This window comes from Carcharodon carcharias, chromosome 14, assembly GCF_017639515.1.
Source record: "Carcharodon carcharias isolate sCarCar2 chromosome 14, sCarCar2.pri, whole genome shotgun sequence".
Lineage (NCBI taxonomy): Eukaryota > Metazoa > Chordata > Chondrichthyes > Lamniformes > Lamnidae > Carcharodon > Carcharodon carcharias.
The window spans coordinates 116,671,765-116,690,478 of NC_054480.1; the positions used below are offsets into that span (position 1 = coordinate 116,671,765).

An 18,714-nucleotide genomic window follows, 5' to 3' on the forward strand; every position below is an offset into this window, starting at 1 on the left:
CAGAGCTATTCTACCTACGTTAACATGCATTTAGATAATTATTTAAGCACTTAATTTAACTCCAAATGGGTTTAAAAGATGCCTCTGCTTTGCTCCTTAAATTCAGAGGACACCATGCTGGAATTGTGAAGTCATTGGAACTGTGTAGTGCCAAATCTGAAATGGTGTGTGAGTGTCTTCTCCAGAGGATCTCACTGCTTCTGTCCTGAGACAGGTCTGGACCTTGATGTCAGATTTGCACTGCAGTTCACATTGATGCAAAACTTCCTTAGGATATACAACACAGGAACAGGTCATTTGGCTCAGTTCATGCCTGTTTTTATGCTCCATAGGAGCCTACTTCCATCCTTCCTGGCCTAATTCTTATCTGTATAACTCACTATTCTCTCCTCCCTCCTGCTTATCTAGCTTCCCCTTAATTGTATCCCTGTCCCTATGATTGGTCAGAATCTCTCCACTCTTTGGGTAACGAAGTTCTTTCTGAATTTTGTATTTGATGTCTTGGTGATATAAAGGCACCTTTTAATTACCTTTTTAAAAAGCTTTCATTGTAATAATGACATGGAGCTCCTGTTAGGTGGGGTAAATCTGTAAGCCTGGATTTGTAATGTACATCTCTTCTGTGTTTCCAGGAATTTATTGCCGTTAGCCAACTGCGTGGTACAACCCAAGGGAAGATTCTATGCTTCTACGGTCCACCTGGAGTTGGCAAGACCAGCATTGCTCGATCTATAGCAAGAGCATTAAACCGAGAGTATTTCAGGTTCAGTGTTGGAGGAATGACTGATGTAGCAGAAATCAAGGGTCACAGGTATTGTAATCATCTGATTGCATTTAAACCATGTCATTACTGTACTGAGTATTTGCAGCTGATGGTAACTGTAGTTATAGCTTGCGAATGACACATTCTGTACAGGTATTGAACTATTATTGAAATAAATGCAATTCTATTTGATGTTTTTTTTAAGCATAAATTAGTCCTGTAATCACTTAGCCAAAAATATACGGATTTTGTGATCATCTCTTCTGTCAGTTTTCTACCAGCCTCATTTAATCATTCTCACTTACGTTTGCCAGCGATCAGAAAATGGAATCCTGGTTCATTTCTTGTTCCTCCCATCCCACCTAATGGCTGTGCACTGATTGCAGTAGTGCAACTGGTTGCTGTTTCGCATGTGCGCATTATATCTAAAATACTTATTCAGAATTGTTTTACTCATTGTTTACTGAACAGAGTACCACAGAATTTCGGCATGTGATGCTACGTGATTGCTGTCAACCATGCTCCAGTAGGGACTTGGTGACACTAATGATATATTACAATAATCACCATTATGATGTTGTAAAGGGCCTAACAGAAGAATGGAGTCTATGTAAATAGTGCTGTATGCTGAGAAGTACTAAATTAATGCATTTCTTTTGTGTCTGTACATATTCCCACTTTCAGCCTTCTGATTTAGGGCAAAGTGTTCCAGAAAAGCATTTTTTGTACACTTTCATCATTGAGCAATGCCACAGATAATGAATGTGTACAGCATATAAAATGAATAAAATGCTGTGAAGTTGAGATGGTAAGGAATCTGAGAAAACCTAATACTGCCGTAAAGTAGCTTGTTTGATTAAGAGTGCCTAAACTTGATCTTCCAGTGCTGCTGAGGTGGATATCATTTGCTTGAGAATAAGTAGCTTTGAAGTAAATAACTGCAACTATTTATGTGAAAAGACTTTTCAAAGATACAGGAGCATATGTCATTAGGTGGTAAATACCTTTTTGATGTAGGCAAAATATGGCGTATAAAGGAATGAGGTTTTTAACAAGATTTCAAAGGGCTTGCAAGAACCTGAAACTGAAAGCTATTCTTGTATAGATTAATCACCTACACTGGATATCAATTATGCCTGTTCTGTACACTTCACCATCAAATGTTTTGTTTTACTTTGTGTTGTAAACTATAGAAGGAAGGAGGATTAATAGTTAAATGTTTACATTTAAGGATGGGTTAACTAATATTGCTGGACCTCCCAGAGTTGTAGACAGATGATAACATTACAGCCTAAGAATAATGCATGTGTATTGTCACTCTTAATGTTTCTACTTCACCATGTTTCAGAAGATTTACTTCATAACAAAATGAAGATAAGAGCCTGTCGAATGGTATTGAAAGGCTTTTAATACTGATAGGAACTTTAAAAAACAGTTGTCAAATTAAGTGTACCAGTTTGCTGACATCAACGTAACTTAAATATTTGGTATCAATGTGCAGAAAATAGACTGGAACTCTTTTTTGGTTGAATTAAGTGGGATATTGACCATTTGTTAACAGATCTAGCTGTTCTAATTTACGATTTATCTATAGCAACAGCTCTAAATACAGTCTTTACAGGTTTAGTAGGTTAACAGATTAATTGTGTGGATTCTGAGATGAACCTGTTGCTAAGATTAGCATCATAAAGAATATAAGAAAAATCAGAGATAGTCAAAGACCACCTGGCCTATTGAAGCTCATCCGTAATACCCTAATTCTCTCATTGAAGCTCATATCATCAGTACATTAACTCATCCATCCGTCAACACCCAGTGCACTGATACTTGCAAACAAATAGAAGAACGACCACTAGCTTAGCTCACTATTCTTTCTGTGAGAGTAAGTTTCGGTTGCATGATCGTGCTGCTATTTTAAAGTACAATTTACAGAATAAAATGAAAAAGGTAGGAACCCAATGTTATGTCTAGTGCATACAAGTGGGATTATGTCTGGGTATGTGCTGCCAAATTCAGAATTATGATCCTGCTTTATACTGGGTCAAGAATCTAACAAACCTATTGTGGCTTCAGCTGGGAAGATTTTAGATTCTTAAATCCCTAATTGATGTGATTTATCAAACATGAATAACAAAGTCCTCTGTCCCACACTGCATTACAATGTGCAATGCAGTGACCTGCCTCTTGCAGTTATCTATATTGTAACTACCATTATTGTTTATGTTGACGTAACCTTTTTTAGAGTCATAGAGTAATTTACAGCATTGCAAGAGGCCATCCGGTCATAGTCTATGCCAACTTGCCGTTAAGCAATAGTCAGTCCTGCTCCCCTGCTCAGTCCCGTAGCCCTGCAAGTTTATTTCCTTCAAATGGTGATTCAATTTCCTTTTGAAATCATTGATTATTTCTGCATTCACCAACTTTGTAGGCACTGATTCCCAGGTTATTACTGTATAAAAAAAATTCTTCCTCGCACTCCCTCTGTATCTCTTGCCCAAAATCTTAAATCTGTGCTTCGCTTGTCCTTGTACCAAGAATGGTGACCAGAATTGGATGCAATATTGTAGTTGGGACCTAACTAGATCTTTATATAGGTTCAACATAACTTCCCTGCTATGCACTCAATGCCTTTATTTATGGAGCCCAAGATCCCATATACTTTGCTAACCACTCTCTCAATATGTCCTGCCACTTCAAAGATCGATGCTCTTGCACCCACAGGTCCCTCTGTTCCTACACACACTTTAGAATTATGCCATTAAGTCCATATTGCCTCTCCACAACCCTTCTGCCAAAACACACCACTACACATTTCTCTGCATTAAATTCCATCTACCATTTGTTTGCCCTTTCTGCTAGCCTATCTGTGTCTTGTTGCAGACAACTCATATCACTCTCACTGTATGCTGCCACTCCTTATTGATGTATTTATTTTCAATCTTCATCTATTTGTGCTGTCAGCTAAAGAGTGCATATTCATGGTAAATTCTTAAAAAGTGTTGACAGTAGTAGTAAGCTGCATGTTGTATTCATTTTTTCATAGGAGGACATATGTTGGAGCTATGCCTGGAAAAGTCATTCAGTGCCTGAAGAAAACCAAGACTGAAAATCCATTAGTTCTTATTGATGAGGTAAAATTCTTTAAAATAATTGTAATTAGTACCAGAGGGTTTGTAAATCAGTGGTGATCAAAAGTTCACAACTTTAGCTCATGATTGCTGTTTCACATAAAATCTGAACCTATTTTACACTGCATTTAATTGATTTGTGCTGATCTGTATATATGGAATTTTTAATAATCTGGTCCATTGTTGCTTACATAGCTCGCACAGAGTTTTCACATGTCTGATCCTGTACAATTGCTTTTGCCTGTTCTAGATTGATAAAATTGGTCGTGGTTATCAGGGCGATCCATCTTCGGCATTGCTGGAGCTTCTTGATCCAGAACAGAATTTTAACTTTTTGGACCATTATCTTGATGTGCCAGTTGATTTATCAAAGGTATGTTTTGGGTTCCCTCTTGTCTTGACCTTTGTTCTGCTTTCTAGGGCCTCCTGCAAGATTACTGCAGCAACAGTTACATTTTCTTGTGTCATGGATTCTAACTTTCAGTTGAAGTGCTACCTGTCTCAACACAATAACCAGTTCTGTTTCGGAATTTACTAATAAATTATATGTAAAACATTTCTTCAGATTTCTTTTTTCAGTCATGTTTTATTAGATACTGAGATCTCAAAATCCTGGCTAACATTTTAGGAGCCAAAATAATTTTTTCCAGTTCAGAAATGATAATCCAACGTACAGAATTACATTATTTTGCTTAATATAAAATCACTTTATTCAAATTAACCATTTTTAAGCACTAAATTCCCATTTGGTGCTGTTATTTATATCGAATTAACCCATAATTTGAATTAAACAAACATTTGTAGTACAAGAAGTGAATAGAATTATCAGTTTTATACTGTAAGAATTTTTTTTGACTGTTAATCCCCCTCAAATATAATTCCATATGGTTTAGCAGCTTTCTATTACCTTGCTCTAGTGAATATTCTGAGTCTGAACAATGATTGTTGGCTGCTGTGCATAGAAGATATTGCAATTGTAGAGGATATCACAGCCAAACACAATCCTGTTCTCTCATGCACCTCCCAGCTGGACATGTGATCAGTACCAAAAAATATTGTGGCCAATTTTACCACCTGTACAGCAAATTTGGGTTAAAACAGCCCTGACTGAAGATTAAATCTGGGACTTCCAAATGTGATTTTACAAGTAACCATTAAAAAATATACCTGGGAACTATCCATAAAATATCTGTTGGTATATTGAATGCTAATGTGTTTAAGAGATGACATTTGTTGATCTGTTTCGTAATTAATGCTTGTTCTTGTGGTGTCAGTTAAATATGTAGTAAGCAGGGGGACAATGAGTTGTATCATCTTGCTACTGTTTTATTTTCACTGCTATGAAATCTCAAGAATAGAAGTTTTATGTTGTACATGCAATTGGGCGACCATGGCATAGTAGTAATGTCACTGGACTAGTAATCCAGAGGCCCAGCTGATGCTCTGGGGACATAGTTTCAAATCCTATCACTGCAGTTGGTGGAATTTAAGTTCAATTAATAAGATATCTATAATTGAAAGCTCATGACCATGAAAATATCATTGATTTAAAAAAAAGTCTGGTTCAGAGAAAGAAATCACAGCAATGTGGTTGAAATAGCCTTTGAAGTAGCCTAGCATATCACTCAAGGGGAATTGGGGATGGGCAACAAATGCTGGCCTTTACAGCGACATCTGTATCCCATAAGAGGATGTAAAAATTTTGTCCAGCGCAAATCCTGTATTTAAGTGCATTGTAAAGTATAGTAGTATGTTGGTTTAACTACTGTTACATGGAGTTATCTAATGGCTCTGAATCATACAATATTTTAAGCCCTGGTCTGTCTTGACTTAACTGATCTTAGCCAGTTGATGGTAGAAATGCTATAAATAGCCTTACCACCCTAAGGATGGTAAAATAAGCTGGGATTCCCACTTGTTATTAGCCTACAGTGATCTCTTCTCGAAATGCCTGCGTGGATATTAGAGAAGGACGAGTTTGGGGTCAGCTGTAATGCTCTTCATGTTCAGGTAGTTCTTCCAACTGTTTGTTTGGTCTTGAAATGAACACGGATGTACAAGCAAGTGTGAGATACCGTAGGGCTGGGTGTATATGCTAATATATTTATGTCAGCAAAAGTGTAGTATGTATTCTCATTGGAAACCACGATAAAACAGCTCTTTCTGAACCTCCTGGGCCATCAAATTCAAACAGAAGCATTCATCAAAGAAATATTGGCACAAAGAAGACTGTTTTGTGGGTTTCATGGGCCAGATTACCACAGATCAGGGGTTACATTTGGCCTAGTGTTGCAGGTAAAAATACCTCTGTCTCAGAGCAGCTGCAATCTGTGAAACCATGTCCAGTGAGAATCAGGACACTTGATGAGCGGGGAGAAAAAGGCTATATTGTTGAATCATCTGCTGTAATCCTGTGTCTCTTACTTTGATAGGTACTTTTTATCTGCACTGCTAATGTGACTGAAACAATTCCAGAACCTTTACGAGATCGAATGGAGATGATTAACATTTCTGGCTATGTAGCACAGGAGAAGCTTGCGATTGCTGAGGTACATCATTTAGAAACAAGTATAATAGATCTGAAGAAAAGACTGTACTGCCAGATCTTTTCGAACATGAAACTTTCTATAATTCTGAAATGGGCTTTGAATTGTGGATGTGAGAAGCCACAAAAATACTGGCGCCTCAGAAACTTAGATGCAAGCAAAGAATTTAGTCTGTTTGCAAAACTTATCATTAATTATGTTCCAGTATTGAATAAGTAGGTCATGGAGTTCAAGTCCTGCTTCTAGCACTTCAATGCACTGCAGTACCATGTTGTTGCAGATGCCATCTTTTGGTTGAGACGCTAAATCAATTAAACCAAGTCTGCTTGTTCAAATAGATATGAAATATCCCATGACACTATTCATAAAAATCAGGGGAGTTCTGCCGTGCCCTGGACAACATTTACGATTTAACCAATGCTATCAAAAACAGATAAATTTGTCATTCATCTCATTTGCTGCTTTTGGGATCTTGCTATGCACAGATTGGCTGCTGTGTTTGCCTACAAAAAAAGATAGCACTTTTAAAAATAGCTCTTTACAAATGAATTTCCTTTTTCTCTTGGGTTGTAAACTTGGATTCTCAATTTATTGCAGCGTTATCTGGTTCCCCAAGCAATGAACGCCTGCGGTCTGGACAAAGAGAGTGCGCAGATCACATCTGAAGCACTTACTGTTCTGATTAAACAGTACTGCAGAGAAAGTGGGGTTCGCAATCTGCAAAAACAGGTGGAGAAGGTGAGTGCACTGTGGTTACTGATGTAAATGTTCTAACCAGGAAAAGGCTCCTCAGTGTATAGACAATAGTATATTCAGCATTGATGTCCAACAAAGTAGCCTGTCTCTAAACTGATATCTTCCTCGGCTGCACATTTCTCCAATAAACTGCTCACTGATGCTCTGTTTGAGTTCTGTCAGAATGACTTGGCTCCTGATCTCATTACAACCTTGATCTAACCATGGACAAAAGAGCTGAATACTCGAAGGGAGGTGAGAGTGATTGCCTTTGATCCTATCAAGGCAGCATTTGACAGCGTGGCATCACTGAGCATTGTAAAATTGAAGTCAGTGGAAATTAGGGGAAAACTCTCCACTAGCTGGAATCATACCTAGCACAAATGAAAATGTTTATAGTTATTGAAAACCAATCACTGCAGGAGTTCTTCAGAGCAGTTTGCTGGTCCAACCATCTTTAGCTGCTTCATCAATCAACTTCCCTCCATGGTAAGGTCCAAAGAAGGGTTGTTCACTGATAATTGTTCAGTTCCATCTACGATTCTTGACATAATGAAGCAGTCCATGCCCACATACATTCAGTCTTAGACTGATAAGTAGCAAGTAACATCTGTGCTACACAAGTGCGTGGTAATGGCTCTCTCCAATAGGGGAGAGTCTAACCTCTTCCCTTGACATTCAGAGGTATAACCATTATTTGAATTCCTCACCATCAACATCCAGGGGGTCACCATTGGCCAGATTCTTCACTAGACCAGCCATACAAACACTGTAGTTACAAGGGCAAGTCAGAGCTTGTGTAACCTGCGATCAGTGACTCACCATCTGACTAGGAGTGTGATGGAATGCTGTCCACTTGCTTGGATGAGCACAGAAGCAATAACACTTAGGAAACTCAACGTCGTCCAGGATAAAGCAGCCTTCTTAATTGGCATCACCTTCACTCCCTCCAGCACCAGCACACTGAGACTGCAGTGTGTACCACCTGCAAGAACTCACCAAGACATAATTGACAGAACCTCCTAAAGCTGTGACCTCTACCCCCCTGGAAACACAATAGCAACAGGCAGATGGGAACACAACCACCTGCAAGTTCTCCCCTAAGTTACACACCATCTTGATTTGGAAATACATTAATTGTCGCTGAAGGAACTCCTGACTGCACAGTGGTTCAAGAAGGTAGCTCACTATCGCCTTCTTAAGGGCAACTAGGGATTGGTAATAAATGCTAGCCTTGCCACCAATGACCACATCCTGTGAATGAATAAAAAAAAGCATACTGTACTATGCATCAGACTGCGAACCTAACTTCTTTGAAAAAAATTATGATGTAAAATCTCTGCGGCCTAATTTTTTAGCACAGGGTGTAGGACTCGATATGTAATGGTACAAGTTTTGGTCCCTGTTCTATTTTCTTTTCTTTTTCTGTCACACTTTATTAAGTATATATGGAGAGGGAGTTTCTACCTTGGGAATTGTTTAAAAGCTATATTGAAACTCTCATGGTCCAGATTTTGCTGTAGCAGGGCATCTAACAGTGTCTACCGTTAGTTAGACTTGGGCTTGCACATTGTTAAATTGCATGGCAAGTGACTGAATTTGGGAGCTTCTAACATCATAACAGGGGAAACAGGGCATCTGGGACCTAGGTGAACAAGGCAAGCGACTGTATCTCAATCACACTGAAGGATTGTAAAATTAACAGTGCAAGGACTGAGGGGAGTGTAAATTAGAATGGGTGAATTCAATAGGAAATCAGGCATAGAAAGAGAAATAAAGGGAAAGACTGATTGAATTGAAAGAGAAAAGAGAAACTTTTTGAAAAAATAACTACCTTTTAAAGTTCTCCAGCAATTAATACCTGAAGAAATGAGAAGTCATATTTCTAAATGGTTTACTTTCAATACTAGAGACATTGCTTTGTAGTAATCAACATCTGCCATGTTAAGAGTCCTTACACTTGAAATGTCAAGACTATGACATGTTTAGTTTGTATCTACTGCACAAATACTGCAATCTCACACCATTCAATGCGTTTTAATGGTGAGGTAGACAGTGGGATGCCTTTTTTTAGCAAATCAAATGACTCCTGTTGGAAAGAATGAGTGTATATGTTTGCATGCACATGTAGGCACTGAATGTGAGCCAGCTCAGCTTTGACATTTTCTTACAGTCACTGTTGTTTGAAGGTGTTTATTTTATCCCTGTCCCCATATTCAGAAAGTAGGATATTTGTGACTGGAGAGCTCCAGATTGTTCTGGTAAGCTGGTTACTTCGCATTACATTCTTATATGCTGCTTTTAAAGCCCGGATGCAACATATAGCTGGGCTTTCATTTCAATCTCAGTTTTATGTTTTGTGCATGTTTTTCCAGTTGGTTGAATTTCTACAGCCGCAAGTGTCAATTTCTCTTCTGTAGGTGCTTCGTAAGGCTGCTTATAAAATTGTACACAAGGAGGCTGACACAGTAGTGGCAACCCCCGAGAACCTCCAGGATTTTGTTGGAAAACCTATTTTCACAGTGGACAGGATGTATGATGTCACTCCTCCAGGAGTTGTAATGGGTTTAGCCTGGACAGCGATGGGTAAGTGGATGAGCTTCGAATTGATTGAGTCAGAGCAACGCAGTAGTAATTTCCACCTGCTTCCATCTCTTCACTCTGCTCCCTCCTCAGCCTGTGTGATGCAGAGAAACCCTTATGTATGTTTGCTACCTCTAGACTCGACTATTCCAATGCTCTCCTAGGTGGCCTCCCATTTTTCACCCTTCATAAACTTTAGACTGCCTAACCCTTTGCTGTCCTTACCGTAACTCACACTGAGTCCCATTTATCCATCACCCTTGTTCTTGCTGACCTGCATTGGCTTCTAGTTCATACACATTTATATTTTAAAATTCTCACCATCACATTAAGGTCCCTCTGTGGCCTCGCCCATTCCTATTTCTGTAACCTTCTATTGTAGAACAACCCTCTGAGAACTCTTGTTTCTCCAGTGCATCCCCACTTCCGCAGCCACTTCCTTGGATGTCGTGTCTTCAGTTGCCAAGCCCAAGGCTCTGAAATTCCTTCCCTAAACCTACTGCTCCTCCCTTTTTGATGCTACCTCTCTGACCAAGCTTTTGATCACCTAATTCTTCTCCTTTGGCTTATTGTAAATTTCTTGTCTGATTATGCTCTTGTAAAACACTGTGGGATATTTTACTACATTAAAGTTCTCTATCGATGAAAGTTGCTGTTGTTGTTCAGAGAGAAGCCTGTTACTTCTGTCTTGCTCCAATCAACTCTTCCTCAGAGATGGCCTTGTCGTTTATAAAAACAATCCAGAATCCCTTCAGATATGGGAACTTGTCTATTTAATATTTGAAATAAATTTTGAAATCTAGTTCCCCTCCTGCACAATCAGTTGTTCCAAGTGTCAATCAGCCTTTTGCTAAATAAATATCTCTGAACGTATTATTTACTTTTTGTTTCCTCATCTATGATCTATCCCTAACTTATCAAACTATTTTGCAATCTTCAAAACTTATATCAAATCGTCTTTTTTCTCTTCGAAAGGCAAGCTCTCTGATACAAAAGGTGCTGTTCGTAGCTTGGTTCTCAAGCACTGGTATTAGACTTGCTACCATCCACTGAATCCTCTTCAATAAAACATTACCCTCTTGAAATAAAAGATCAAACTGACAATACTTGCTCTCGCTAAGGCCATGTGGAATTTTAAAATTGCCTTTCTATTTTATATATTCAAATCTTTGCTAGGTAGCTGAACAATTTTTTAACAGCTTGGGAACCCTTCACTGTGTTAGAATTAAAGGGATTTGAAGTTGTTATAAATTGGTTGCAGCAAATCATTCATTGACACAGTGCAGAAATCAACTTCATTACAGTGTCAAGGCAGTAGTTTACAGTTCCAAACATCATATATCACCTGTTATTTTATTGGAGAGAGTAGTGTGCATTGTGTACTACTTCTTGTTCAGCTGCTTTAGCTAGATAAGTGTTAAGCTCCTGCCAGCATTACATCCAGCCATGCAAGCTAAGGTGTCCTTTTGGCCCTTACCTCTATCTGACTATTCACAATCCTTCTTCTTTATTCTCAATTAAGAACAATCAAAGTTGGCCCCACCAGCTCAAATTCTGGTTGACTTGCTTATTCAGCAAGTTTACACATTTTAAGTTCAATTGTATGTAGGCATTTCCTGCTGCTATCTAATACTTTGCAGTGGTATCCTGTTTTCTATTCCTCTTTGAACGAACAAGCAGCCATTGTTACATTTAAAAGCTAGGTTTATCAATCTTACAAATAATAATGATTTAATAATTGAAATGTATACAGGAGAACTTTTTAGGTCAATATGTAGAGGGTCCAACAAGGGACGGTGCATTGCTGGACCTAATTCTGGGGAATGAAGCCGGACAGGTGGCTGAAGCGGTGGTGGGTGAGCATTTTAGTAATGGCAACCACAGCATGGTACAGTTTAAGTTTGTTATGGACAAAGAAATCGACAAGTTGCAAAAAAATGTTTTGGTTTAGGGGAGAGTGGATATAGTAAAATAAGGCAGGATCTAGCCAAAGTAGACTGGGAGCAGTTACTTATGGGGAAATCTACAGAGGAACAGTGGGGGGTGTTCAAAAAGGAAATGGGGAGGGTACAGGCTCAATATGTTCCCTCTAGGGTGATAGGAAGGACTAACAAGCCATAGAACCATGGATGGCCAGAGATATTCAGTTTACGATGAGAAGGAAAAGAGAGGCTTTTAGCAGGTACAAGGGAAGCAAATCAGAAGAGGCATTAGTGGAGTACAGACAGTGCAGGGTAGAGCTTAAGAAAGCAATTATGAGAGCAAGGAGGGGATATGAGAAAGCTCTGGCTGGTAAAAGTAGGGAAAATCCCAAGATATTCTATAAGTATATCAATGGGAAGAGGATAACCAGGGACAGAGTAGGGCCCTTAAGGGACCAAGCGGGCAATCTATGGGTGGAGCCAGAGGATATCACTAGAATGTTGAATGAATACTTCGCATCCGTCTTCACCCAAGAGAATGAGGATGAAGGTATTGAACTCGGGGAGAGAGACTGCGAGGTTCTTAAGCAAATTAATATAGGGAGTGACAAGGTATTGGAGGTGTTGGCAGGCTTAAAAGTGGACAAATCTCCAGGTCTGGATGATTTGTGTCCCAGACTGCTGAGGGAGGCAAGGGAGGAGATCGCAGGGGTTCTGACCTGAATTTTTAATTCCTCTCTGGCCACAGGGGAGGTGCCAGAGGACTGGAGAACAGCTAATGTGGTTCCACTATTTAAGGAGGGTTGTAGAGATAAGCCAGGGAAGTACAGGCCAGTGAGTCTCACATCAGTGATAGGGAAACTATTGGAGAAAGTTCTGAAGGAGAATGTCTATCTCCACTTGGAGAGGCAAGGTTTGATCAGGGATAGTCAGCATGGCTTTGTCAGAGGGACGTCATTGCCTAACAAATTTGATTGAATTTTTTGAGGAGTTGACCAGGTGTGTAGATGAGGGTAGTGCAGTTGATGTATTTTATATGGATTTCAGCAAAGCCTTTGACAAGGTCCCACATGGGAGACTTATAAAGAAGGCAAATGCACATAGGATACAGGGTCATTTGATAAGGTGGATTCAAAATTGGCTTAGTTGTAGGAGGCAGAGGGTGATGACAGAAGGATGCTTTATTGACTGGAAGCCAGTGTCCAGTGATGTACCACAGGGATCTGTACTCGGTCCCCTATTATTTGTCATTTATATAAACGACATAGGTGATTATGTGGGGGGTAGGATAAGTAAGTTTGTGGATGACACAAAGATTGGCCGGGTGGTTAACAGTGAGATTGTCTTTGGCTACAGGAAGATATAGGCGGGATGGTCAAATGGGCAGATAAGTGGCAGATGGAATTTAACCCTGAAAAGTGCAAGGTGACACACTTTGGAAGGAGTAATTTGACAAGGAAGTATTCAATGAATGGCATGACACTAGGAAGTTCTGAGGAACAAAGGGATCTTGGCGTGTGTGTCCATAGATCTCTGAAGGCAGAGGGGCATGTTAGGTTGGTGAAAAAGGCATATGGGACACTTGCCTTCATCAATCGAGGCATAGTAGGGAGGTCATGTTGGAGTTGTATAGAACCTTGGTGAGACCACAGCTGGAGTACTGTGTGCAGTTCTGGTCGCCACATTATAGGAAAGATGTGATTGCACTGGATAAGGTGCAGAGGAGATTCACCAGGATGTTGCCTGGGATGAAACATTTAAGTTATGAATGGAGGTTGGATAGACTTGAGTTGTTTTCATTGGAGCAGAGAAGACTGATGGGCGACCTGATCGAGGTGTACAAGATTATGAGGGGCATGGACAGGGTGGATAGGGAGCAGCTGTTCCCCTTAGTTGAAGGGTCAGTCACAAGAGGGCATAAGTTCAAGGTGAGGGGCAGGAGGTTTAGGGGGGTTGTGAGGAAAAATCTTTTTACCCAGAAGGTGGTGACAGTCTGGAATGCACTGCCTGGGAGGGTGGTGGAGGCGGGTTGCCTCACTTCCTTTAAAAAGTACCTGGATGAGCATTTGGCAGGTCATAACATTCAAGGCTATGGGCCAAGTGCTGTTAAACGGGATTAGGTAGGTAGGTCGGGTGTTTCTCACGTGTCGGTGCAGACCCAATGGGCCAAAGGGCCTCTTCTGCACTGTGATTCTGTGATTATAATTGCTGATGTTGCAAAACAAGTTTCAGTTTCTGATTAATCACAAATGCTTCCCTAAGACCACCATCCTGTTTTGACAGTCAGGTCTTATCAAACTTGCAGCTTACGTTTTAGAATTACTCAGTATCGTACCATCAACATCCTGGGGGTTGCCATTGATCAGAAACTTAACTGGACTGGCCACGAGCAGGTCAAGAGGCTGGGAAATTCTGCAGCGAGTAACTCATCTTCTGACTCTCTGAAGCCTGTCCACCTTCTACAGGGCACAAGTCAGGAGTGTGATTGAATACTCTCCACTTGGCTGGATGAATGCAGCTCCCAAAAAATACTCAAGAAACTCAACACCATCCAGGACAAAGCAGCACGCCTGATCACCCATCTACCACCTTAAACAGTCACTCTCTCCATCACCGGCATGCAGTGGCAGCGCTGTGTACCACCTACAAGATGTAGTGCAGCAGCTGGCCAACAGTGCCTTTTGAAACCAGTTACCTCTACTATTAGAAGAACAAGGGCAGTAGATGCATGGGAACACCACCATCTGCAAGCTCCCCTCTAAGCCATAGACCATCCAGGCTTGGAACCATATCACTGTTCCTTAATTTCACTGGGTCAAAATTCTGGAACTTCCGAACAGCACTTGGGTGTACGATCACATTTCAAAAACAAATAAAAAAAAAATCTAAAATTACTACAGTTACTACACCTTTAAAATTTACTTAAATGACTGTGTTGTTAAAGAAAGAGTCCTAACCTTACAACAGTAAACAACTGAATCAGTGAAATGATTATTAGTAAATCAATCCATGATTTTATCCAACATCTTGAGGCAGAACTTTTACATTTGTGGCATGCATTTCACACTAATTAAATTGTAATGGGATACATCTGTCTTCAGCCCTGCATTTTGCAGGCATACACTGTTTAGCTTATATTTCCCATATCCTCTACACTTCATAAACTGCAACTTATTCTTGCACATTATTGCTAAATACCTCTAATTGTAAGATGGCAGCTTAGAGAAAGCTTATTCCATTGCCTTACAAGCATGTTTAAGTGATTAGTCCATCAATATTCCAAGCTGTCTCCTGCTCTGATATGGCCAGTATATTCACTAGAGTACATCTTGCACAATATCTTTACTTCTGCACAATCTCACCGTCTTACATTTTCCAACATTTGATTGCATTTACCATTTCTTTCTCAGTTTGGAGGGCTTGGTTCTCATCACTTGTCTTGAATACCAGTCAACAAAAAAAAAATACTATATTTGTTGTCTTAATACTGCTGTTCTCATTTGAATAGTTATATTTAATCATGTTGTTTGGAAATTAGCTTGGCAGATTTGCAATGAAAAAGCTGGATTATTACCTACTTGAAGGCATGCAATCTCTGAAATTTTAAGAATAATGGCTGTAACTCCAGATTCTGATCCTTCAGTAGGGCTGCCCTGTATAATCAGCACTTAAAAACAAAATTTTAAACATGATTAAGTGGGAACAAATTGTTCTTTGGTTATTGATTGTGCAACTTTTCTGAGAGTGGATGAACTCTACTGTTCCATCCACTCTGGGATGAACATGAACTGTAGGAACAAGCGTAGGAAACCTGCTCCCAGCCTATCAGTGTTCCTGAGCTGGCCACTGAGAACAGTCCAAAGAGTAGCCTCAAGGTGACACTTTTTTCCCCGAGATTCGCACCGTGCAGAATCCAACTTAAAAGTTTTTCATAATGCTAAACTCCAGCAGGGTCCTTGACATTGGAAGTTAAATGAACCAATTGTCAATTTTACTTCAATTTTCAGAACAAATCTGCAGCCTACATAAAAACCATAACTCATCAGTGTGATTATGTTTTTGAGTTTTTCAGTTGTATATAATCTGTGATTTCCCCCTGCCCTTCAAGAGGAACTAGGGAGGAAATAAAAAGGATTTTGTATCCTTGCAGCAACAGAAACTGCCTAAGTTAATTGTTCTTTGTAATTCTCACAATCAGGCGGGTCAACTCTCTTTGTTGAAACCTCTCTTTGTCGACCAAGGGACAAGGAAAATAAAGAAGGCTCCCTTGAAATGACTGGTCAGCTGGGAGATGTGATGAAGGAAAGTGCAAAAATTGCCTATACATTTGCAAGGGCCTTTCTCATGCAGAAATACCCTGCCAATGATTTCTTGACCCAGTCCCACATTCACCTCCATGTGCCTGAGGTAAGTTTTGAGTACGTTGTTTGATAAACTTTAGTAAATTGTTGTCTAGTTTATACTGCAATGGAATTACGATTTATAAAATTTTGGTTGCATCATGAGGCATCACTTCCTCCTCTGTAGAAAAAAGTCAACACATGGATCAATTGAAATGCCTCGTGTGGTTCTGTTTTCACAACCCCTGCAGTGCAACCATGTTGTATTCCTTCCTCTTCCGCTTCCCCACCCCACAACAGAAAAAGTGTAGCTTTTATGTTAGTCATGTTTTGAATTAGAAATGGGAAAGATCTGAGGGAAAATATTCACACACACTATCTCCTAGCTAACTGCATTGTGAATTTCTTAACCTTTACAGCAGCTGTCTTCTGGTATGGTTTTAACCATTTAATGTTTTAAATGAAGAACTGAATTTGCAACATCAACTTGATTTCAAAACAAATTAACCTCTTGTACTAAATCTACATAACTATATACTCAGCACTCTATTCAATTTGTGCTTCATTGTGGAGTTCTAATAAAGATATATATTTCATTAATATACACACAGTACTGCATTAAACATGCACACCATACTGTAGCTCTGTATTAAACATATACACCATTCCATATACACAGCACTCTTTTCAACTAGTGTGGCTAAATATTTGTCATTCCCCTATTAATGCAGAGCTATGTAAGCCAGGTGCAATGTGCATGTTACATTAGCGGGTCATAGGAACCAACACTATAGAAATGTCTCTGTTTTTGTGCTTGTGTGGCTACACCTTGTCAGGTCGGTCAGCTCACAAACCTTGTAACAGATATGTTCATGATTCTTTACTCCTATTTGAATTTAGCAGAACTTTTCAAAAAAAAACTTATTCATTTGGACTGCCAAATAAATGTTTTTTAAAGTTAGGAATCCGTCTGTCCTGCTGTTTGTTTTCCTGTCCCTTTTGTGTTAAATGTCTGAGGATCTGACCAGATGCTGTTTTGGAAAAATAGATTTTGTACAGAATTTCCTCCTTCCTAGCAATTTGAAGCAGGTTTCTATTGACAGAGCAGATGATAAATGCTTATTACAGATATTTTGGGAGGAGAATATTGAAATGCCCATAACTTCCTACTATTGATCTTGTTAACTTGGTGCACATTCTTAATCTGAGCTCTACAATTCAAGTGATCTAGGATAATTTTTGATCATAAAATTAGTAAAACAGAAAATGCTGGAAATACTCAGCAGATCAGGCATTCATGGAGAGAGAAACAGCATGTTTCTTTCAGATCTGTGACCTTTCAACAAATGTAATACAGTTTAAGAAAATGAAAACAGAGAGGGTGGGGAAAAAACATAAAGGGGGTAAAATTTTTAGCTTAGCGGGTGGGCACGCGCCTGACCCAACTGAATGTAAAATGACGTGTGATGATGTCAGGCGCGTGTAGACATCATCACGCACTCGATGTTTCAGTTGGCTGGCGCGCGCTAGAGTCGGCAGCGCACCCGCTGACAATTAGAGGCCTCTTAAGGCCATTAAAAAATTAATTGAAATAAATTTTTCTCTCATGGTTGGTGGGCAAACGAAAAGGCCAAGTGGACTTTGCACTTTTTTAGAAACCTCATCCACGGGCAGGGTGAGGTTTCCAAAAGCAAATAAAAACTTTATTTTTTCATTAATAACATTTCCCTGCTCATGTGATAGGGGACATGTTTCATAACATTTATAAAATCTTTAATTTAAAAAAAAAAATCTGTTCATCTCCCTGAGACAGCCCTCTGCCTCAGGGAGACTATGCAGCGCGCACCTGCATCGCACCCCCACACACACACACTTAGCGCTGCCACTTGCGTTTCACACTGACCAGGCCTTAATTGGCCCACCAGCGTGAAATTGCCATCCAGGCCCAATTGCGGGGACCACCCCGCCTGCCCCCACCAAGCTCGTATGCCAAGGGCAAAATTCTGCCCCGGAAAATGGTCTGTAATGGAGAGATTAAATGACAAAAGCTGAAGGTGCAGGCCAAAGGAACTGGTAAAGAAACAAAAGATATATCTAGAGGAGATGTGAACGGTAGAATTGTTTTTATCTATAAGATGCTAGACAAAATGCACAATTTGTGATGTGGACTATTATGTGCACCCCCTACTGTATTCTGTATCGCCGATGGAAATTGAGTTTAATAAATGCAGTAACTCTCAATGAGTCAGTAGCATAGGAGGCTGTTTAAATGTTCTAATTTATTGAATACTTGTTTCTCTAGGGTGCTACACCTAAGGACGGTCCGAGTGCAGGCTGTACAATTGTAACTGCACTCCTTTCTCTAGCAATGGATCGACCTGCACGGCAAAATTTAGCCATGACTGGAGAGGTGTCACTTACTGGAAAAATCCTGCCTGTTGGTGGAATTAAGGAGAAGACCATTGCTGTAAGTTACTGTGAAGCTTCTGAAAGAGTAGAATTAATAGAACAGATGCAACTGCAAGCTGAAAACCAAAGGCCCTTTAAAATTGGGGCTTGCAGTAAACAGTGGATTGATACAAAGGCCAATAAAAAAGGAATTATTCAATTTTTAATTCATTTTAACACTCATTTAACACTCTTACAAGCCAGAAAATTTCTTACTGCACTGATGTTAAACTTTATCCAGAATTGGTC

General features: G+C 39.7%; 1 protein-coding gene across 2 annotated transcripts in view; it reads left to right on the forward strand.

Moving 5' to 3' along the window:
- lonp1 (lon peptidase 1, mitochondrial) overlaps positions 1-18,714 on the forward strand; it is a 39,992-nt gene that overhangs the window by 20,601 nt on the left and 677 nt on the right. For both annotated transcript variants that reach the window (XM_041204977.1, XM_041204978.1), the window contains exons 10-17: positions 633-811; positions 3,807-3,894; positions 4,142-4,264; positions 6,324-6,440; positions 7,035-7,175; positions 9,593-9,758; positions 15,876-16,084; positions 18,320-18,484. In XM_041204977.1, coding sequence (XP_041060911.1) covers positions 633-811; positions 3,807-3,894; positions 4,142-4,264; positions 6,324-6,440; positions 7,035-7,175; positions 9,593-9,758; positions 15,876-16,084; positions 18,320-18,484 — 1,188 coding nt within the window. The remainder of the gene's footprint in view (positions 1-632; positions 812-3,806; positions 3,895-4,141; positions 4,265-6,323; positions 6,441-7,034; positions 7,176-9,592; positions 9,759-15,875; positions 16,085-18,319; positions 18,485-18,714) is intronic.